This window comes from Lemur catta, chromosome 5 (assembly GCF_020740605.2).
Source record: "Lemur catta isolate mLemCat1 chromosome 5, mLemCat1.pri, whole genome shotgun sequence".
In the NCBI taxonomy this organism is placed as follows: Eukaryota; Metazoa; Chordata; class Mammalia; order Primates; family Lemuridae; genus Lemur; species Lemur catta.
This window is the reverse complement of record NC_059132.1, coordinates 25020644-25044938: the sequence shown is the minus strand read 5'-3', so window position 1 is coordinate 25044938 and position 24295 is coordinate 25020644. Positions and strand designations below refer to the sequence as shown.

General features: G+C 45.2%; 1 protein-coding gene across 1 annotated transcript in view; it reads right to left on the bottom strand.

Moving 5' to 3' along the window:
- The window catches only part of ADAM19 (ADAM metallopeptidase domain 19), an 82811-nt gene extending 71258 nt beyond the window's left edge, over window positions 1-11553 (bottom strand). The window contains exons 1-3 of the mRNA XM_045551276.1: window positions 11455-11553; window positions 7503-7588; window positions 3277-3347 (exon numbers count right to left, since the gene is read on the bottom strand). Of these exons, the coding sequence (XP_045407232.1) occupies window positions 3277-3347; window positions 7503-7588; window positions 11455-11551 (254 nt within the window). The 5' untranslated portion in view covers window positions 11552-11553. The remainder of the gene's footprint in view (window positions 1-3276; window positions 3348-7502; window positions 7589-11454) is intronic.
- Between the last annotated feature and the right edge of the window lie 12742 nt (window positions 11554-24295).

The window sequence follows — 24295 nt, the reverse complement described above, 5'->3', positions numbered from 1 at the left end:
TAGCAGAGCCAGGATCTGAACACAGGACTATGACATGAAAGCCACGCTCACACTATCCCTAAGAGGGCATTGTTTTTCACCTTTGCTCAGTAGAGAAAAGAGTGTGTGACTCTTACAGGATGTCATCTGTTTATCCTGAGTTGCTTGAAAGCAGAGAAAAAGGCTGCTGGCTGCCCTGCTGTTGTTAAACAAGTCAGTGTGTCTGGGGCCTGAGCCGAGGCTCTGCTTGCTGCGTTCCCCCTTTCCTGGCCCATCCCCCGCACTCCTCCATCCTCACCATTCTTGGTGATCTCTCCATGTGTGAATTCCATTAAAGGCTTGCTCACTGCTATTTTGGGCCATGCATTAGCACGTGGGCTTTGATTTGATGGGAGAAGGCCAGACACCTCAGGCTGATGAAAAAGCAGTTTAAAATGTCCTCTCCCTCCCTGTAGAGTCCCAGAAGCCCTTGCCCACCACTCCCAGGAGGCCTGAGAATCCAGTGTATGGGGAAATGTATGGGGCAGGGTACAGACAGTGGAAATCATAATCTATTAGGGCCTGTGAACGTGGCTGTTCCCTCTCCTTGGAGTTGTCATCTCTCAGCTCTCCACTGGCTCACTCCCTCACCTCTTTTAGGTCTTGACTCAAATATCAATTTACCAGCAAGACCTTCCCCATCCACCATTCATAAACAGCAGCTCCCTCCCCACCCCCTGCTCTCCCCAAGCTCTTAAGTTCCTTTGTTTCCTGCACAGCTCCTCAACCGCATACTGTACACTAACTTGCTTGCTTACTGCTTCCCCCTGGAATATGAGCTCCATACAGGCAGAAGTCTTTTATTCACAGCTCCATCCCCAAGCCCTACACTGGTGCCTGCAATGTTACAGAGTAGATGAAAGGAATGAATGAATAGACCGAGGAGCCTGACTTATCACTTAGCACAGGGCCTCGTTTCCCCCCAAATATCAAGGGATTACAGAAACTTTAAAACAGTGATTTGAAAAACCAGAAAATCATCTCCCCCGACTCGAAAGCTGTTTTGAATCTGGACTCACACGCATCATGAATGAGCAGGCTTTGGGAAATAAACACACTAGGAAGTCGTGTGCAGTTGGAGTTCCGCTCCCTAACACATGTTCAAAAACAAAAAGCCCAATCTGGATGAAAATAGCAGGAAACCGTCCCCCAGGGACACAAGGTGAGGTCATATTGCTTGGCTTTGCTGCTTCCATTTTTGTCCAATCTCCTGCCTTCCACCAACTCAAGGAGGCCGGGAACACATCCAACTCCACGGCACTCACTGGGAAACGACAGAGAGCTCTGGAGCGGCAGAGAATAGAACCACATCCATGGGCTCCTCTGGAACCTCAGTGGGGGAAAATAAAAATCACAACAGTAGGTGACCATTCACCGTGTGTTCTGTAAGCACTTCAAGCACCTCACTTCATTCATTCTCACAGCCACCCTATGAGGCTGGCCTTACTATCTTCATTCTACAGATGAGAATTCTGAGCTTCCAAAAGACTCAGCAATTTAGCCTGGGTCACATTCTGGGACTTTCGATCCAAGCTAAGAATACAAATGATCCTAGTCTCACCACTCTCATTTAGTTGCTGTGCAGCCTTAGACAAGTGCCTATCCCTCTCTGAGTCAAAATTTCTGCATCCATAATTTCAGTATTTTCTAAGACCATTGCATTCAGTGCTTTCTAGGGCATCTTCCTGCTGTAGCTTCCTATGGTTTCTTGCAAAGGTTCCAAACAATAGGGAAAGATGGGGACTGGGATCCCTGCTTGGTCAGTCTAACACCTAAATATTTGCCTATGACATCAATATTATCCCTTGGGCTGACCAGAGGAAGCTGAAGGTCATACGCTCCACTCGGGGCAGGACAAGAGAGATTAGACACAGGTGGCAATAGGGAACATTTAGGCTAGAGCTACAGGATGGAGCCATGAGAAACAAAAACAGGCCCCTGAGAGAACACAGTCAAGAACAGACCCTCTAAGGACTTTTCTTGCAGGACCGAAGGATGACAACCCAAGAAGAAATGCTGGCCAGGCAGAGCCTGCACCCTCTGTAGGATACAGCCTGTCAGATCTGCTCCAGGGAAGTAGGAAGATAAAAGACACATCCCTAGGCTGATTTTACTCTCAGAAGAAGAGTAGCAAAAATGATTCCAATCCCCATCTTTCTGGCTTCCCAAGGCCACCCTACCTGGAGGCAGAGGAAAGATGTGGATGAAGCCTCATTACTGTACAAACTGCTTGAATCGTATTTTAACCACACTTGAGACATCACTCGTCTTCCTTTGCAAGTGTCTAAAAGCCCAAATTTGGAATAAATCATATTTTCCCTTTCCACCCAAGCCTAGCAGCCATTCTTGTCCTTCTGGATATGGGAAGGTCCTTCTTCATTCCTTCCTTGGCAGTGATACATTTGATTACTCATTGGCTTCCAGGGGGTTCCAGAGGCTGCCAAGAGGAGATGGGCAGCTCTCCAAGCCATGCAGCCTTATCTGCAGGGTCCGTGTGGCAGGACGACAGAGGGACTGTTGGTGGGGAAATACCAAAGGCCTTCAGAGTCCCTCGGCCAAGTAAGGGGAGCTCTTCAGTGGCCAAGCCGATGGGGAATGGCCAAAGATTGGGCAACAGGCACAGCCATGCATTATATCTATTCACCTCCTCAATAACATGACTCAAGGTACAACAGTGCCGGATGGCAAATCAATGTGGAAATATTTCTGAGCCCAGCCACCACCCAAGATGAATGAGGTCAGGAAGATGAAGGAGCTGGGCCAGATGAAGCCAGGAGAGGCCGTATTGGCAAAATCTCAGGTTTAGCAGGAACGGAAGGAACAATTAGAGTCTGAGGCATCAAATCCCAGCTCACTCTGCTTTGCCTCACTCCTCTCTGCTGTTTTCCTCTCCTCTCCTTCACTTCCTGCCATGCGCTGGGCTGGAGCTGGGAAGGCGGCTGCCAAAGGCCTCCGGTCCATCCCTTCCCTTAACCTCACACACGTACACACACCCCTGCGGGCCTGCAGTGAACTCTAAGAGGCCCCGGAAATACAGCCTAAGGAAGTTCAAGCAAGACGTTTTGCGGTCCAGTAATTTCACGGCAAGTCAAGAGGCTGGAAAAGCTCTGTCTTTGCAAGATGCTCCCCCAGAGCAATCAAGGATTGAGAGCTTGAGGTCACTCCACTAACTGCTTCCTTCCAAAACAGCGACACCTGCGTCCTGCCTTGACATAGAAGTTAATTGTTTCATTTTAGACAAAGGAGGAGTCCACTTACTCATTCTTCTCCAGGTCCAGGATCAGTTCTCGGCCCTCAGCCATTACCCTGAGCTCAGCTTTGAATGGATGCTAAAAGCAACAAGAAAAGAATGTCAGTTCCTACCAGCAGTGACCAAGGCTCCCAGAGTTGGGCACAGGGTCGGGCACAGGGTCTAACACAGTGCACAGACACTGACCCACTGGAAGCCAACGAGCAAAGGTCAATTGCGTTTCCAGCCCAAACATGCCATGACCTCAATCCCACAATAGCCCAAATCCTTCCCCCATCTGCTTTCTCCTGAAAGGCACCGGAAAGAAACTCCGAGCTAAAATGTGGTCAAAGTGTGCACGTGTGGTCTGGTAAAGGGAAACACAGGAAATCACGGTGTTCAACAATAAATTTCCTGTAGAGTCAGATCTGGATTCAAGTGCTGGTTCTGACACCACAGTTGCATGAAGTTGGACATGTTACTGACCCTCTCTGCATCTCAGTTTCCTCATTTGTAATACAGAGATAGTGATCATCAACCTTACCGGGATCTTGTAAGGATTAAGTGACATAATGAATGCAAATAATTTATCACAGTGCCTGGTACACAAGAAGCCTTCAATAAATGTTGGCTGTTATCTTATAAAATACCAGGGGATCCTTTTCATAGTGGATTATTTTATTTTGGCCCTCGGTTTGGAAACCCCTAATCATCTCACAAGAGGCCACCAAGAGCATCTCAAATCAAGGTTTCATAGGTCCAAAAGTAGATGTATTTTACACATAAGCAGTTTGCTAGTGACCAAAGGTGCTACACACCCAGAATAGATCTCTTAAGATATATAAATGGCTGACAAGCATGAAAAATATGTTCAACATCACTGGTAAACCACCTTCTGCCCCCCCTCAAAAAAAATTTAAAAAGACAAGGTATCTTGAAAAAAATCAAAGTGCCAAAGATTATTTAAAACTATAAATCACAATGCAGTGGAGCATACCATGAAATGGGCACTCTCACTTCCTACCACTGACAATTTAAATTGATATCAACTCTGAAAAATAATTTGATGATATGGACCAAGAGTTTTAAAATTTAGACTCTTTGGGCCAGGAATATAAGACTGTCTGAAAAGAACAAACGGAAGCACAGGAAAAAGTCTGTACACAAGGACATTTATGACTTATAATAAGAAATAATGAAATACAACATAAATGTCCTAAAATAGGAGAATGGTTAAGTAAATGATCCATTCATATGATAGAACACTAGATATTATAAACAGCAACTTTAGATCATTTTAAAATTATTGAGAAAGGGTACACAATAAACATTAGGCACAAAGGCTCAAAATATAACACTGTATATTTTATTTAAATATGCTTTTGCAAAGGGAAAAAAGTAGAAAGAAATAAACCTAAAGGTTACCATAGTTACTTGAGGCAGTGGGATCATGGGCTAATTTTATTTTCTTTTGTGCATCTTTCCATATTTTTATAATTGCTTTTATAATTCAAGAAAAGGACTTTTAATCTTTTACCTTATTATTGTGAAAAATGTCAAAGAAATTTAAAAAACCAAGTCATAATAAACCCCCATGCTTCAACAATTAATTCAACTTAGAGCTGTTAAACTTTTTTTAAGGAATTTATTTAACAGGATATTTATGTAACAGGATATTTACATATTTAAAACAGGATAGATTCATTGGGGTGTTTTAAATATGAGCCCTCTAACTTGGGATCAAGGAACTGATAAATTCTTGAAGTCCCTTTCAATCCACAAAAGTCCTTGCTAGAATGGCATGGCTACCCCTTTTAAGGTTGACCACAAAGCTTAGTTCTTGCATGTCTGAGAAAGGGGGTCACCTGTCCTGCCACCTCTAGTTGGGGGCCTGCCTCTTGTAAGCACATTCTTCTTACTTGCTGCAAATCCCACACCCCATTAGGGTGTGGACATTCCTGAGAGTTTCAGGGCACCAAGGGCTCTGATGAGATCTAAATGTTCTCATCAAAGACTCTTGGGCAACTCTATTGCCTAATTAATCCTATTACCTCATCTTAAAAAGGGACATTTCAAACTATGGGAGTAGGAAGCTGGGGTAGATGCTTGCCCAATAACTTTCACTAACAGATGCACTTCTCTGTTTCTGATGCCCTGATTCAGCTTTGCCAACACCTATTCTGGTTGCGATCCTTTGCCACTCTACTCTGGAGAGTTCTGGAGCAAGTGCCCAGAATCACATTGAACAGCGGGGACACAGCTCCAAGTGGGCATTTAAGAACGAGCACACAGCAACAGAGCTTAGCAATTCTCTTATCCAAGAGGTAGCTGACCATCAAATCAAAACACTATTACCTCTCCCCCAAAGAGACACAAGCTGCAACATGAGTACTAATATTTATTTTTATATGGGTAATACAAAAATAATTCTCTCTGTTCTGGAAGGTGCTCAGACACTGATACTTAAAATATAATGTTCCTTGTTTCCATGGGACATTTCAAGCAAAACAATGAAACTGCATTTTAAGGATCCATGAAGCTTCCCTGTCCAGCTCTACTGATTGGCTTTTCTCAAGTAACTCCAGTCTGTGCCAGGAAGGGGCACCGTCACTTCTCCTAGGAAGTGCAGAGAGCTGACCCTAGGGAAGGGTTAAAAGTCCTTTTTCCTTAGGGCTAGATTAAAAAGACCTGCAGCTCCACAGGGTATTGGAAACCTGTCCTTTATATTTGCATCCCCCTTAAGATCTAGTACAATATTTAGTATACAGTAAGTGTTCAATTAATGTTTAATGAATGAACAAATTACATAAATGAGAATAAGAGGCCTGAGCAAAATCCAGCTTCTACCCTCTTTCTCTGATATTCATTCATTCGTTCATTCAAAAGATATTTATGGTGCCAGGCACTGTGCTGACTATTCCTACAGAACACAATGACCCACATTCTGGGCAGACAATGGCTGAGGACAAAGACAGGATCCAGTCTTCCACTTTGTTTCTCAGGCCCTTCCTGAGGATGCCCGGCATCTACATCTGGAGGGAACAAAGAGGCCTCTATAAAAAGTACCAGATCCATTCCCCAGGCAATAATGGACAGGCTGCAATATCCAAGATCTTAAGTTTTAAAAATAATCTACTCAAGGATAGCCATCCATTAACTTGTCTAGACTTTTCCTGAAGCTATTTTTTCTCAAAGCTTCTCCTACTTTTCGATGAAATGAGTACCATGCATTTATTGCCTGTAGAACAAAATGGAACTTGCTTTTATTTGTCCTGAAATTTTCACTGTAAGTTCCCTTGGCGAATCCAAGTTGGAGCCTTTTGGGACATGTCTGTATTACTCCAGCCATAACTTCAAGGACCCCAGGCATTTCTCCTCTCTATTTATCTTTCCAGACACAAGAGCCACAATGTCTGAAGTGTTTCCTGACACATCTCTTTCCTACTATAATCTTGCTACTGTAGGTTGCCCAATAAATCACAAACCATTTGAACCAAAAGAGATCTTACAACTAACCCCTCTCCCCGGCTCTCTTCCTCTTTATTTCCTCTAAGCCCCATTTTATAAATGAGGAAACTCAAGTTCTTTAGAAACTAGAGGGTCACATAGCTGGTTACCGGCACACAAAAACCACATCTTTCTGTCTAGCTCTTTCATGTCTCACTTGAGCTGTAAAAACCAGAACCATCAAGAATATCCTAGATGCACATGTCCTCTCTGCAAGCACGGGATAATGTTTTCTGTCTTGCTTCCAATCCCTTTGATAAAGCCTGTGCATGTTGCTGGTGTTCCAGCCAGGGGAGTCTATTGGATTTTAAGATCCATTCCCTAGTCCTAGGTCCCTATTCTAACTCTTATTAAAAATAATTTAGATTATCCTTTTTCTCCCCAAGTACATTATCCTATCAATAAAATAAAGCATGTGTTATGCAGAGCAAAAATAACAATGACAATATTTAATGAATTCCAATAGAGAGTAGGTGATTTTTGTGACACCAACACATTTGCACTTAGCTTGTGTCAGCATTAACGTGAATTTTCATTTCCTCAACTAACAGCATTTGGAAGTGTTCTAGAAGTTTGTCATACAATGAAGGAAAGTCCCATCTGTCATATCCTAAGCTGACACACAAAGACGAAAAAGTGGGCCAGAAACAGAACTAATGGTGATGACTAGGCTTCTAAGAAAGTTAAGTGGTCCCAACCCTCTAGCAGTCAACTCCTGCCAATGCAAATGAGAGCTTTTGAGTCTTACCTTTTCTCTCATGGGGCTTTCTGAAGTTTTCCACTGAGGTATTATTAGTTCATGCTGTAGCTGGGGGCTGCCGTCCCCACTTCCTCCTGCCAAGACAAAAAATACGTAACCATCGGGACCCCACACCTCTATACCTGGCTAAGCCACGCATGCACTTTCTGCAACAACAGCCGCCCACGCTGGGCCATTCATTAGAAGACATGCTGGATTCCAGGCTCTTGGCACTGACTATGGGCCGGGCACCTGTCTAGGTGATGGCAATACAGTGGTCCACAGGACAAATGAGGTCTCTGTACTCACAAAGTTTACATTCTACATGTGGGAGACACACAATGAACAAACATTCTCAGATAGTGCCAAGAACTCTGGACAAAATAAGCTAGGGTCACGGAATAAATAGACACCTAGCCCGGGGGGTGCGGTTTTTGACAGGATGATCAGCAAAGATGGCATTTCATAGAGAACTGAGGGACCGGAAGAAGGAGCCATGCTAAGATCTGGGGGAAGAGAGCCCCAGGGAGAGAGATCAGAACGTGCAATGGCCCTGCCTGAGTAGAAGTGGGCTTGGCCTGTCTACAGAACAGGCAGAAGGTGGAGGTGGCTAGAGTCGAGTAAACGAGAGAGGAAATTGGTAAGAGATGTGGTCAGCAAGGCAGCCATGGCTCTGATCACGCAGAGGCCGTGGAAAGTGTCTGGATTTTATTATAAATAGACTTGGAAGGCACTGGATGTTTTAAACACAGAGCAATATGATCTGTGTTAGGTTTAGAAAAGATCACTGTGCCTGCTTGGTGGAGAATGGGGACGGGGTGGGGCTGGGGGCAGGAGGGAGAGCTGAAGCAGGAAGGCAAGGCTGGAAAGCTTCGGGAGCCCTGGTGAGAGATAGTGGTGGCTCAGACTAGCACGATGTCAGTGGAGAGGAATGAAGCAGTGGGATTCTGGGCATATTCGGAAGGTATGGGCATGCCCATGGGTATCGTTCTCCGGGAGAAATGAAGACAGTGATACCCACCTGCCCACCTCACAGCTTTACTGGAGACAGTCAAGGTGAAATCGCCTCCTACTCTGCAGAGCATCATCACAGTAACTTGAGCTTCCTAATGGCAAGTTTGCATTTGTATTTCACTTCCTACTCTCCAGCTCCCTCTCACCACCCAGTTCTCCTTCATCCTCATGATGACCCTGGGAGGTAGGCAGCAGAAGTGCTCTTTTGCAAGAAAGAGAACTGAAACCACTAGAGACTTGGTCAAGGCAGTGCAGAACTCAAACACCGGTTATAAACCGTATTAATCAAATGGTAATGTCCCAAGACCTAAGTAAGTTAGTCTCCACAAGAACAGACCAAATCCATAGGGCTCCTGGGCACGGGGGTGAGGACTCCAAAATCTGTTCTTCTAAACTAAGCACATCAATCACATAGTATATCGAGTGATAAAAAGATGGCTATAGTTGCTCTGTTAGAGTGGTGAGATTATGAGTGATTAACTTTCCTTTCAGATTACTGATATAAAACACTTTCAGTTAAAATATATCCTAAAAAATAATCTCATAGGACTAACACCACTTTCATCAGACTAGTAAAAATCAGAAACAATGCATTCATTTATTTGTCAAATATTTTCTGAGTACTCAACTATGTACCAAGTATTACGCTGGGTACTTAACATTCACGAAGACACAAGACAGGCATGGTCCCTGCCCTGGTGGCTCTGAATTTTAAGACATGTTCCTCAGTACTAGATTCAGTCCAGAATCTTTTAAAAACAACAACAACAAAAAATTATATGATAATTTCATAGAATATGTGAAGGAATTAAATGATATTTATGATTGCAAAAACTACTGAAAAAAGAGTCTAAAGCCTCAACAATAGAGGAACACAGTAAATCTTAAGAAAAAATTTGTTCAAAACTTGGAAATAGGGTCAAGAGCAAGCAGGCTGTCTTTTCAATGTCATGCTGGAGCACTGTTTAACAGGCCCCCAGGGGCATGTGCCATTGTCTTTTTATTTACTATTGATTAAAGGCCTATAGCCTGTTAAGTTCTATGTGACCTAGAGATTCGTGTCTCACAGAGATGCAAATCATTACAGCTTAGTAGCAAGATAACCAAGAATTATGGTTGTTTTGCTTTGCAGGGCATCCGCCACTTCTGCATCTATCCCAGCCACAGGATTTCAACATTCTTTCTCCAATGCCTGTATCACCCCTGTTCCTCCAACGCTCCTTTGAACCAGCTTTAAAACCACCCTGTTCGCTGCCTCATTAATGAATTGAATAAATCTTTGCCACATTTGTATGAGAGTCATGTTTTAAACTTTCCGAAAATTATACTCGTGCAATCTCTTGATATAATTTATAGAGTCATTAAAATCATGTTTTTGGAGAATTTAATGATGTGGGAAATGTTCATAGTGTGAAGTGAAAAATGCAAGACACGAAACTGCACATATGGTATGGTTCCAATTTTATCAATATAGATTCATAGGAACACAGAAAGACTGGAGAGAAAAAAAACCAATATCAATAGCAACTGTGGATTTGGAGGCTGTAGATCATTTTATTTCTTTTACACTTGTCATTATTTCCGAGAAACCGTACAGCGACTCTACCTCCCTAAGTGGTCTCCCAGGACTCAGAACTCACAGAAGGCGCCTGTGTTCGGAGCAGCAACTTGCTTTTCTTGCCTTTCTTTATGCTTTTCTCCTCCACTTAGCACTGACACAGGCCTCGTGCTGGGCTCGAACACCCTGTGCCTCAGTTTCCCTGTCGGTACAATAGCTCAAAGGGCGGTTCTGTCTGCCCGCGGGCGTGCGGTGGTTCCACCGCACCTAGCCCCTGGAGCTAGGCACTGTCGGGGACAGCCTTCCGGGTCCGGGCAGCTGGGGGGGGGGTCCAGCCCGCACCCCCCCCCCCCCCCCCCCCGCCTGCGCTTTATTTGAAAACGCTGACTGTTGATCCCTCAGGCAGCGGTCTGGAGTCTGCCCAGTCCGTCTGCAGCGTTGCAGCCTGGGCTAAGCTTTCCCGGGTCATAATGACAGAACCCGGGCACAGCCCCCCGGGACCATTCCTTCCGCGAAATCAGCCGAAAGCCCCCAAGGGATGGGGCCGGGTAGGGGGTGGTGTCTGGGAAACTAGTTGTGAGAAACCGACTTCAAGCAGCACGCAGCACGGAGCTAGAAGCACCGAGTCCCACCCCTCCGCTTCACGGAAGGGGAAACTGAGGCCCAAAGAGGGAGACCGCTGGGTGGGGGTGAAAAGAGAGCCCTGGTTTCCAGTGCCAGCGCAGTTCTCAATCCATGACGTGGCCACAGGCAAGTCCTTTCCCTTTTGTGGGCCTCGGTTTCCCCATCTGTAAAATGGGTGCGCCGGTCTTGGTCTTCAATAGAACTACTGCCAGGTCAGGGTCCAACGTGCACGGCTGGAGATACCCAGCGAGCGACCCCCTCAAGGCTGCCAGTCTCCCGGGGGCATTTACTTCCTCCCCCACCGGCGTGCGGCCGGCACCCAGCATGGTCCCGGGAGGCTGCTCCCCCGGCCACACGGCAGGACGCTCGGGATGCTCGGGGCCGGCGAGCGGGCGGGCGGGCGAGACCGAGATGGGAGAGACAGGCGGGGCGGAGATGAGGGACCGTGAGAAAACGGAGGAAGAGAGGCTGGGAGAGCAGCGGAAAAAGAAGGCAAAGGCAGAAGACAGGAAGGAGCAAGAGAGAGAGGAGGGACCGGCTGTTTTCTGCCTGCGCCGGGCTTCTCCGACCTCCGCCACCTCCCCGGGCGCACAACGTGGGAACAAAGCCTGGGCTCCCAGGCTGGGGGCGGCGGGGGCGCAGGCCCGGCGGAGTGCAGGGAAGCGCAGGGTCGCGGGCCCGGCGATCCAGATCCACAGGGCGACTCCCAGGTCCCGGAGCCCCCCCAGCCCACTCGCCTCCATCCCCGCCGCCCCGGCCACTTACTTGTCGTCCATCCCGGCTCCCGCGCCGCCCGCGGCCGGAGCAGCTGCAGGGCGAGCGCCAGCAGGCAGAGCCGGGCGGCGCCCGCGCCCCCGGGCATGGTGGCGGCGGCCCCTCGCGCGCGGCGCTCACACGCCCGCTGCCATGCCTGCCCCCCGGCCCGGCCCGGCGGCGTCTGGAGCCCCCGGCTCGCCCAGCGCCTCCCCGCCCGGCTCCCGGCGCTCGGCCGGGACGCTCCGCCCCCAGCCCCGCGGGGCTCCGCCGGGGGACGGAGGAGGGGAGGCGCCCGCCGGGGGGCGGGAGCGGGGCCGGCCAAGGGAGGGGCCGGCGGGACCCCTGGGGAGCCCAGTGGACCTGGGTGGGGGGCACGGCGGGGCAGGGGGAGTCCGAGCCCGAGGAGGAGGGGTTCACCTTGGACGCGGCCTGGGGAGGGTCGGGGGCTCAGACTCCTGGGCGTTACACTGGACCCCCCTCCGCACGGCGGCCGGTCCACTCTGTCCCGCACTGTGCCACGCGCCTTGGGTGACGCTCTGAGGCGACTCGCTCGGCGCCGTCTCCCAGAGGCCGCCACGCGTGGAGGCCGGCTCTGAAAGAGTTAACCCAACCAGCGGGCACAAAGAACTAAGTGCTATATGGACTTGTTTTCTTAGCAGGACGCAAATCAGGGAGCCATTCCTTCTGACTGGGAGGAGGGGGGTGGCGAGGACGAGGAATCCCAGAGGAGAGGACATCTGAGCTCAGGAGGAGGAGACAGGGACACCAGGCAGAGGAAACAGCCCAGACGAGCGCACTGGAGCGTGAAAGCCCGTGGGCCACAGGCGGAGAAAACCAGAATTGGGGAGAGTTAGGGTTTAGGGGTTTGGAAGGAAATGGAGGGAGATGAGACCCAAAAATCATAATAACGATTGTCATTTATTGAGGACTTACTGTCTGCCTGAACAAAAAAATCACGGCAGCTGAGACTGATGTAGGGCTTATTGAGTGCCAGACACGTCCTCAGCGCTTTACATATATTAACTCATGTAATTAAGCAAGCAAAAGAACTTCCTTTTACTGGCCTTTTATTTGTGAAAAAGGACTCTGCATACATTATCTCTTAATTAGCCTAATAATCCTGTGGGGTAGCTACTAGTATTATCCCTGTTTTAGAGATGAGAAAATCAAACCTCGCCCAAGGTCACAAAACTAATGTCCGAGCCTGGATTCAAACCCACATCTGTGTAACCCCAGAGCCTGACGGAGCACACATTGAACTTGATAATCAGAGAGAAGTGACCTGCCTAAGATCCCTCAGCATCTTCTGGCAAAGCCTCGTTCTAGAAATCCAGCCTCAGACTTTCATGAGCTGTGGCTTTCATTGAGCCAAACCCAGGTTTGCACAATTACACGAGATGCTGTGTGTTGGAGAGGGCAGGGCACGCCTGAAGGTGATGGGGGGGGAGGTCTGTCAAAACCTACTCGTGCGTGCCCTCAGGGGAATAAAGGGTGGCTCTTGTCATTGATGTGGTTAGGGACTCTATCAGTCTTCTGCTACCATAACAAAGTACCACGGACTGGGTGGCTTAAACAACAGAAATTTATTTTCTCACAGTTCTGGAGGCTGGAAGTCCAAGATCCAGGTGCCAGCAGGGTTGGTTTCTGGTGCAGTCTCTCTGGCTGGTGGACGACCACCTTCTCACTGTGTCCTCACGTGGCTTCTTTGTGTATACACAGAAAGAGAGAGCTTTGGTCTTTCTTCCTCTTCTCATAAAAGACACAAGTCTTACCGGAGTAGGGCCCTATCCTTATGACCTCATTTAACCTTTATCATCTCCTTATAGGCTCTGTCTCTAAATACAGTCACACTGGGGGTTAGGGTTCCAACATATGAATTGTAGAAGACACAATTCACTCCGTAACATTCTCCCCTCTGGCCCCCAAAATTCATGTCCTTCTCACATGCAAGATACATCCATCCACCCTATCCCAATAGCCCCAAAAGTCTTAACTCATTCCAGCATCAATTCCAAGTCTTTAGTCTCATCTCAGTATCATGAAAATCAAGTATGGGTGAGACTTGAGGTATGATTCATCCTGAGGCAAAATTCCTCTCCAGCTGTGTCCTGTGAAACCAGACAAGTTGGGTGCTTCCAAAATACAGTGGTAGCACAGGCATAGGGTAAACCTTCCCATTCCAAAAGGCAGAAATGAAAGGAAAGCGGTGACAGGTCCCAAGAAGTTCAAAACCTAGCAAGACAAATTCCATTAGACCTCAGAGCTCTAGAATGGTCCTTTTTGGCTGGACTGTTCTGCCTCTAGGCCCACTGGGGCCGCAGTGTCACCCCCACAGCCCTAGGCAGTAGCCCACACCCACAGCTCTTTGCCACCATCCCATCCCCAAGGCACTGAGCCTGGCCTGCTTAAAGAGGAGGGGACCCCACCCTGGGAAACAGCCTTTCCCCCTGGGCCTGTGGTGGGAGTCGTAGCCCAGATAATTTCTGAATTGCCTTGGGGTCGTTCTCCCCTTTTCTTGAAGGATAGGAACGTCTCTATTGTCCTTGTCTATAGAATCCTAGAATTCTGAAAGCCTTCCTTTCATCCTGTCTCTTGTTCCCTTTGGTCCAAACTGACAGTGTCTTTGCTGGTAAAATCCCACCTCTCTTCCCGGCTTCTGCGTTGTCTCATAAGAGAGTGCTTGTCCGGCCACACCCTTGGCATCCTCTCCAGAAGATGCTTTCTCATTGTTTGCAATATGAACAGGCTGACAGTTTTTCAAATCTTCAAGTTCTGGTTCTTTTTGGCTTAAAAAATCCTTCAGTTGCTCTCCCCTCTCTCACATTTTATATAAGCAGCAAGGAGAAACCAGGCCACACCTTCAACACTTGGCTTAGACATCTCCACCGCTAAATATTCAAGTTCATCACTTGCAATTTTTACTCTTCACAAAACACTGGAACACAATTGTCAAAAAACCACAAACTCAACGTGTTTTCTCTTATTCTCTCACTCAGCAGGACAGTAATCAACACAGAAGATCCCGTGACCAAATGTGTGGGGGTTTTTCCCCACACACAAGCAGCAATCAGTTCTGCACCAGACACCAGCTGGGTATCCTCCAATCCAGTTCTGACACTGTCCCCATGGAGATAGTGTCAGATCCCACAGGTTGTGGATTCAGTCCCCAAAACTCCCCCCCCCCCCCCGTCCCTCCTTTAAACACCATTCGCCAGTCTAGGCCTCCAGACTAACTGGCTTCAAGTTGGGGTTGGCATGACCCCCTCTTTGGGTTCAATTAATTTGCTAGAGTGGCTCATAGAACTCAGGGAAAGCTTCCATAAACCCAGCAAGTCCTGTCCAGATTCTTGGTCTCTCTGCGCAGCATTCCTCCAGGGGGTGGGGCAGGACCCTCTCTGCAATGAGAGTTTTATGACCCACAATTGGATCAGAGTCCTGCCTTGAGCAGGTGAAAGGAGAGCAGGTCAGATTCTGTTTCCTGAGGCCTGCTTCTGAGGCCTAAAGTGCCCTAAACACATTGTATTAAAAAACTATCAAGGGCTATAGGAGCTATGAGCCAGGAACCATGGATGGAAACCAATATACATCTGTGTCATATCACAACGATTCAGCCCAAGTTCTTTGCCACTCTATAACTAGGATCACCTTTCCTCCAGTTCCCAATAACATTTTCCTCATTTCCAACTCAGACCTCTCTGGAACCACCTTTAATATTCACATTTCTGGATTCAGAGTCCAGGGTGCAAACCATTACACCATGGAACTGCCATTGATATTCATATTTCTACCAACATTAGGTTCACAATGATGTATGTATTCTCTGAGTTGTATTAATAGATCTCTACAAGTCTCCTCTACTTCCTGAGCCCTTGCTAGAATCACCTGTAACACCCACATTTCTACCAACAGTTCCTTCAAGGTGTGGGGCTCAGAAACCTACACCTTCAAAATATGGCACGTTGACATGCTGAAGAAGCCTCAAGTTCTCTCTGACCTCCTCCCACCCGTCACTGTGAAAGAGAACTATTTACAAGTTAATCTCTGTTCCTGGCCCATTCATTCTCCCTAGTAATCCTTTAATACCCCTCAACAGAATTCCTCTTCTTCCCCCTCCTATAACCTGTTTTGCCAGGATGGTATAAGCTTCTGAACGCCTTGGAGGGTGGGCAATCACCCTGGGATTCTCCCCAAGTAAACATGGTAAGTAAATTTGCATGCCTTTTCTCCAATTAATCTGCCTTTTGTGACCTGATTTTTCAGCAAATCTGCAGAGGGTGAAGGAGACGTCTCCCTCAGCTCCACTATAAAAGCAATCTAGACGTTTTCCAGTGTGCACCTAAAATCTCATCCAGCCTCTACTCCTTACCCAGTTCTAAACTCACTTTACATTTGTAGGTATTTGTTACAGTAGTACCCCACTTTTTAGTACCAAAATCTGTACTAGTCTGCCAAGGCTGCCAATAACAAAATACCAGACTGGTGGGCTTATCAACAGAAATTTATTTTCGCAAAGTTCCGGAGGCTGAAAGTCCAAGATCAACGTGCCATCAGGCTTGGCTTCTGGTGAAGCCTGTATCCTGGCTTGTAGACAGCCACCTTTTCACTGTGTCCTCACATGGCCTCTCCTCTCCACATGGAGAGAGAAAGAGAGGGTGCGAGCACACACAAGTGCATGCGCTGTGGTGTCGCTTCCTCTTCTTATAAAAACACCGGTCTTATCAGAGTCGAGCCCCACGCTCTGATGTCCAAATACAGTCATACTGGGGGTTAGGGTTCCAAAATATGGGGGAGGGGTGCAAATCTAGTCTATAATAGGGGCTGTAGCCCTAGAGCCACGGGACTAAAACTCTAGTCCCAATTTTCTTTCCAGCCAGCCCTGTGACCTTGGTCAAGTGACTTCTCCTTTCTGGGCCTGAGTTTCTAGTGGATGAATGACCTGGGATGGGAATGGCTGCTCTCAAGCCATCTCACCCAGGAGCTGCAGGGAGCTGCTGAGGTGACGGCAGAGAAAGTGCTGTGCCCAGTGAGAAGTGCACAAGTGCCACACCTACCTGATTCCGTGGACAGATCTCCTTATAGAAGACACACAAACTCCATGCTTGAAATTCACTTCCATTTGCTGGCACTTGGTGGATCAATATTTAATCAGCATGTAGCCCTGACTATTGGGGGGTAGCTCACAAGAGAAAAAGTCCAGGGGTTAATGCACAACCAAGGAGCCAGGAAGTTCCCAATGCAGTCTCATCCCACCCCTCCTCCACACTGACACACAGGAATGAGTGTATATAACTTTGACCCCTTGGAAGTCTTTCCATTTATTTGTAAAGAATGTATTTGTTATTACAAATACATGTAAAAAATACTACATCTCTACATAATATTTAAAATATTCATGACATTTAACCTAGTAATTACATTTCTGGGAAACTATCCTAAAAATATAATCTGCAACGCACATGCAGATTTATGGACTAGAATGTTCGTAATGGTGTTATTTATAATAGTGAAAATATTGAAAACAACCTAAATATCCAACTGTGAAAGAACAGTTCATAAATTATGGAATGTCCATATGATGGATTATTAGGCAGCTACTTAAAATGATGAGAGTTTATGCTCTGATGTTAAGTGAAAAAAATCAGGGTACTTAATTACATTTAAGTATGATCTCAGCTATGTAAATAAAAGGCATTTTTTGAAAGACTAGAAGGAAATGTGCCAAAAACATTAGCAGTGGTTACTTCTGCACGGTAAAACTATGGATGAAGTTTTTTTTTTTTTTTTTGGCTTGATTTGGTATTTTGCTTTGTCTTTTTTTTTTTCTCTCTCTTTCAGTTTTTACAATAATTAAGTACAGTCAAGCATTGCTTAACAATAGGGATATGTTTTGAGAAATGTGTTGTTAGGCGATTTTGTCATTGTGCAAACATCATAGTATACTTACGCAAACCTAGATGGTATAGTCTACTATACACCTAGGCTATATGATACAGCATACAGCCTATTGCTCCTAGGCTATAAGCCTGTACAGCATGTTACTGTACCGATTACATGGGAATTGTAACACAATGGCAAGGATTTGTGGATACAAACATAGAAAGGGTTACGCTTTATGCTACAATGTTACAAGGGCTATGACGTCACTAGGCAATAGGAATTTTTCAGCTCCTTTACAGTCTTACAGAACCACCATCACATATGCGGTCCATCGTTGACCAAAATGTCATTATGCCACACATGACTATATTACTTTAGTAATGAGGGGTAGGTAAATGGTAAACACAGAAAGGAACACAAAAGGAAAATGGGTTTATCCTGGTATCTTAAGCAGAAGTTCTGCAAACTTGAACTTTGTACATATGGTTGACTTTCTCCTCTGATGTTGGGAAAATGGAGCCAGAGTTATAGCAACTAGTTCCAAAATTGAGGAGTTGAGGTGACCCATCGTTATTCCCTAGCTATAGTATACTATTACGGTTAGGAGGTGGCCATCCTATCAGAGGTTAAATCACTTTTCTGTCTTCTATGGGCTGTGTGACCTTGGGCAAATAAACAAACTTTTCTGTGACTTTGTTGTCTCATCTATAAAGGATAATGATAGTGACAGTGCATAGCTCAGATGGTTTTAGTGAGGACTAAATGGGTGTTTAGAATAGCACCCTCACATAGAAAGCAGTCAATAAATGCCAGCTCATATTACTCTCATTCTAAAGCTAGTAAGTACTGAGGGGTAGGGTGTACTCATAATGCTTGTGCTTTTAGTTGTATAATGTGTGAAGAGTCTAATTATATGCCATTCTTTATTATCCAAGGTAATAATCATGTTATACCACCACTGTCTTTTTCTTACCCTCTCTCCCTAGATTGTGAGCCCTTTGTGAATAGGAGCTGGACCTTGTTTTTTTCTCAGCCCTCCAGTATTTGAAAGGCACAATAAATATTTAATTAAACAAATTATAAATTAGGCAATTAATAATAATTATCTCATTCTGGCTCAGCACAAACTTTCGAGCCACTCACGGAAGAATTTTCTGTTGGCCCCTGTCATGGTAATAATGTTGGATCTGTGATAACTTTCCTTTGTGAACCACTTTCCCAGCAACTAGCTCTTTTTTGTTGTTAAGTTTTATTTAGGTTTAATTTCATACATTTAACATTCTCCATTTTTTAACCTATGAGAATGCATTTATTACTTTATGAGAAACTGCAAAAAATATTTTTCAAAGGGGCTGTACAATGTCACATTCCCTCCAGCAAGGTATGAAAGTTGCAGTTGTGCTACATCCTTGCCAGAACTTGGTATTGCCATTTCTTTTGATTTTAGCCATTGTAATGGATGAATAGTTTCTCAGCAGCTCTCTTGCTTTTCAAATACTCCATGAGGTGCCAGGTTAGTATTATTGGATACATTTTTTTTTTTTTTTTTTGAGACAGAGTCTCGCTCTTTTGCCCTGGCTACAGTGCCATGGTGTCAGCCTAGCTCACAGCAATCTCAAACTCCTGGGCTTAAGCAATCCTTCTGCCTCAGCCTCCCGAGTGGCTGGGACTACAGGCATGCACCACCATGCCTGGCTAATTGTTTCTATATATTTTTAGTTGTACAGCTAATTTCTTTTTATTTTTAGTAGAGACGGGGTCTCGCTCTTGCTCAGGCTGGTCTTGAACTCCTGACCTTGAGCTATCCTCCCGCCTCGGCCTCCCAGAGTGCTAGGATTACAGGTGTGAGCCACTGCACTTGGCCTGGATACATTTTGATGGAAGAAATTAAAGCCTAAATAGAAGCTTTTACTTAAGTTTTTTCGTTATGTTAAAAATCTTTAGTCTTTATTTCTATTTTTTGTTTGTTTGTTTTTGTTTTTAATAATCCCCAGGAGAAGCAAATCTTCCCAAACCCTGGCAAACCCACAAAGCTCTTGAAATCACTCATTCAGCAAGCACCTATTGAGCACCTATTGTGTGCCTGGCATCTGCTAGAATCTACAGAGAGTCTAAGACAAGGTTTCCACCATAACAATTACTGTAGGAGGAGGTGAGGTAAGAGAAAGAAGGTGGTAGGAAGTGGCAGTAAATTCAATGACCAAATATAAATAGGGATCAAGTTTCTTTTCTTTTTTTTTTTTTTTACTATCATCCTTATTAATTGGAAAGGGATCAAGTTTATTGATATGTGACTTGGGTCCTTTGATTTCTTGATATCAGGTACTGTCCCTAAGGTTGTGCATAATAATAATAATCACTACCAGGTATTGAGCACCTTGACTGGTGCCAAGCCCAGTGCCAATATCATCTCAGTTGATACTCGTAACAATTCCATGAGGAGATCTTAGGTCAAACTGTACGGAATTGATTTTATAGGTCAGAAATGGGTAAACATTGGTGATATCATATGATTCAACCTAATGAACTTTATGTTTATAGCAGTTCTAAGTTCACAGCAAAATTGAGAAGACAGTACAGAGAGTTCCCATATACTCCCTGTCCCAGGTACACACAATCCTCCCTGTCACTATCTTTATCTCCCACTACATTTATTACAATTGTTTCAGTTGATGAACCATGTTGGCACATCATCACCCCAAATCCATACTTTATGCTAGGGTTCACTCTTGATCTTGTACATGTATGTCGTGTTTCCACCATCATGCTGACAAACAGGATGGTTTTGCTTCCCTAAAAATCCTCTGTGCTTTGTCTATTCATCCCTTTTTCCTCACTCCCAACCCTTGGCAACTATTTAATACTAATCTTTTTTACTGTCTCCATAGTTTTGCCTTTTCCAGAATGCATATAGTTGGAATCATAGAGCACATAGCCTTTTCAGACAGTTTCTTTCATTCAGTCATAGGCATTTAAGGTTCCTCCACGTCTTTTCATGGCTTGGTAGCTCCTTTCTTTATTCCATTGTCTAGATGTACTGCAGTTTATCTGTCCAGTCACCCACTAAAGGCCATCTCGGTTGCTTCTAAGTTTTTTACAATTATGAATAAAGCTGCTATAAACATTTGTGTGCAGGTTCTTGTGTGGACATAAGTTTCAATTCATTTGGGTAAATACTAAGGAGCATAACTGCTAACTCCTGTGGTAAGAGTATTTATAGCTTTACAAGAAACTGCCAAACTGTCTTTCAAAGTGGCTGTACCATTTTTCATTTCCACCCCAGTGAATGAGAGTTCCTGTTGCTCCACATTCTCCCCAGCATTTGGTGGTGTCAGTGTTTTGATTTTGGCCATCTTAATTAGTGTGTAGTGGTATCTTGCTGTTTTAATTTGTAATTCCCTAATGACATATGATGTTGAACATCTTTTCACATACATATTTTCTATCTGTGTCTCTTCCTCGGTGAGGTGTCTGTGCAGGTCTTTTGCCCAATTTTTATTGGGTTGATAATTTTTTTGTTGTTGAGTTTTAATAATTCTTTATATATTTTGGATAACAGTCCTTTATGAGATATATCTTTTGCAAATATTTTCTTGTAGTTTGTGGCTTGTCTCCTCATTCTCTAGACATTGTCATTGTCTAGACAGAGCAGAAGTTTCTAATTTTAATAAAGTCCAGCTTATCAATTGTTTCTTGCATGGATCATGCCTTTGATGTTGTATCTAGAAAGTCAATGCCATACTGAAGGTTATCTAGGTTTTGTTCTCTGTTATGTTGTAGGAATTTGATATCTTGTCATTTTATATTTAGGTCTATGAAAAGTTGCTGATTTTTCAGTTTGTTAAGCTTTTCTACTTGTTTGGACAGAGAGGTGACTTCTAACTCCTGACATGCAGGATTGGAAACTGGAAGTCAAATATTTTTACAGAAATAATCATGCAAAATGTATCCTAGGAGCCAGTTTCCTGCAGCTGTTTCCCTTCCACAACTACCAGCCACCCTCTGCCAGGTGTTTTTTTCCCCTTTCCTGATAAAGCCCTGGTGGGATTCAGAGATTACACCAACCTTTTCCAGAGACATCACACTGAATTATTTTATTCGATCCCTTCAAAAACCCATGTGAACTGGGTGTTGGTGATCCCATTTCATAGAAGAGGAAATTGGCATTCTAGGGGGTGAACAACTTCCCCCAGGTCACACAGCCAGGGCACAATCCCAGAGGAAAAAGGAGAAGAAAGGTAGAACCCTAGTGTGGGTGTTTTACCCTATCAGGGTGAAGTAGGGATACAGATCTCAAAGCAGCAACATTTTGCATTTATAGCCACACCTGAGAGACTTCTGGGTCTACGACTTGTTCATTCAGCTACTTGCAAATCACTCTGACTCGCCTTGGAAACAGAGGTGCGTAGGTAGGAGCCTCTGCCTTCTAGAGCCTCCTTAGCCAAAGTGTGGTCCACAGACCCATAGCATCAGCATAACCTGTCAGAAATGCAGAGGCCAGGCATGGTGGCTCACACCTGTAGTTCCAGGACTTTGAGAGGCTAAGGCAGGAGGATCACTTGAGGCCAGGAGTTTGAGGCTAACCTGGGCAACATAGCAAGACCCTGTCTCTACAAACACACACACACAGACATGCACACACACACACAAGACATGCAGAATTTCAGGCCCCACCCCAGACCTCGTGGGTCAAAAGCTTCATTTTAACAAGATCCAAAAATACCAGGGTGATTTTCCTGCAAATTAAAGTTTGAAAGCACCATTAGGAGGCAGTCGATAAAACTTGATTTTTATATATGGCAAGAGAAAACAAGCATTTTCCTGGAATGGAAGCTAAGGGTTGAGGAAACCCAGGAAAAGGAGATTGAGTATAAACGAGGATTGCAGAAGGCCTCATGAAGAAGGGAGTTTTAAGTTGAGCCTTGAAAGAGGAAAGTTCACATGAACAAAGGCACAGAAGTAGGAAGCATTCAGTGTTTGGGGACAGGCAAATAGCCCCATGTGACCACAGGGAGGTAGTGGGAGGTAAAGTTAAGAATAGGAGCAAATGGGCCGGGCGCGGTGGCTCACGCCTGTAATCCTAGCTCTGGGAGGCCGAGGCGGGTGGATCGCTCGAGGTCAGGAGTTCGAGACCAGCCTGAGCAAGAGTGAGACCCCGTCTCTACCAAAAAAAATAGAAAGAAATTATCTGGCCAACTAAAAATATATATACAAAAAAAAAATTAGCCGGGCATGGTGGCTCATGCCTGTAGTCCCAGCTACTCGGGAGGCTGAGGCAGGAGGATCGCTTAAGCCCAGGAGTCTGAGGTTGCTGTGAGCTAGGCTGATGCCACGGCACTCACTCTAGCCCGGGCAACAAAGTGAGACTCTGTCTCAAAAAAAAAAAAAAAGAATAGGAGCAAATGGTCAAGGGCATTTTCTGTATGGTTAATATAGGTCAGAGGTCATGAGCTAGTGACCTGTGAGCCAAAATTGGCCAACACAGTGTTTTACAAATAATTTGGATTGTAGTTGTGTAAAAAAATAATTTTCAAAATGTTAAAATTTTCAAAATGTTAAGGATACAATTATCATAAAAATATACAGTGAGGCTGGGCATGGTGGCTCACACCTGTAATCCTAGCCAAGGGGGAGGATCACTTCAGGCCAGGAGTTCGAGACCAGCCTGAACAAGAGGGAGACCCCGTCTCTAAAATAAAATAAAAAAACTAGGCAGGCATGGTATGCATGCCTGTAGTCCCAGATACTCAGAGCACTGAGGCAGGAGGATTGCTTGAGCCCAGGAGTTGGAAGTTGTAGTGAGCTATGATGACACCACTGCACTCTAGCCTGGGCGACAGAGCAAGACCCTGTCTCAAAAGAAAAAAAAAAATACATAGTGAGCATCTGTCAGATTTTATTTAATTAATTAATTGGAGAACTAGCAAGAAGAGGACAAGAACAACTGGAAACAAGGAACTCCAAAATAAGATTAAGTGAGATCCCAAACTAGTTAATGACCTGTAGGGCAATAAAACCACATTCTTCAGGGTTATCTTTGCTACCAGACACAAATCATTTACAGCTCTGTTGGACAAAAAAGAATCACTGGTGTTTCACTGATTTTTCTACAAGTTAACATCCAAACTTTACAGAGTTAGAAAATATCAGGACCTTAATTAATAATAAATAGTAAACAGTAGGTCAAACAATCCCGGGTTCCCCTGCAATAACACAATTCTCTGAACAGAAAAGACAGCGTTGAAGGGCAGTGATTCTAAAACTTAAGCTTAAATCAGAATTACCTGGAGGGCTCATTACGGCACAGAGTACTGATCTTCATTCGACCCTGGAATTTCTGACTCAGCAGGTTTGAGACAGACACTCGTGATTTGTTCTCAGGTGATGCAGGTGCTATTGATCAGGGAGCACACTTTGAGAACCGCTGCTCTTGGATGCCATTGAAAGGAACTGCAGTCATCTTTTTGTCTCATTTCCAAGTTCTGGATAATTTTTCTTAACAGTTGCCAACGTTCAAGTATCAGACTTTTGTCCCCCCAAATCCTGATTCTGGCTTCTCTTGAAAAATTAGAAGGTCAGGCAATAGTAAGCTTAAATTATCCCATGGTGACAACTGGCTGCAGCTCAACATTAGCTGCTCCTCTAGAGGGAACATTATTCTCCATTTTGTCACAGTCACCACCACCCCTAGCCTACGTCACTCATTTATTTTGCATGCATTTGATTTTGCTATCCCTGCAAGATAGTGGAGACAAAAATGCAGAGCGTGGAGGAGGGGCAGGAGCACAGATGGTGAGTGCCTGTCCCTGAGTCCTATCTGATCAGCTTAGGCACCCTGAGCTGGCTTCCCAGAAGTGCAACCTGGGCAATTGCATGGCGCCCCACTGTCAGAAGAGCCCCACACTTGGATTAGTGCTCTGGTATTGCCATCTTGAAATGCTTAATAATTTTTGGAGAAGGGGGTCCCACATTT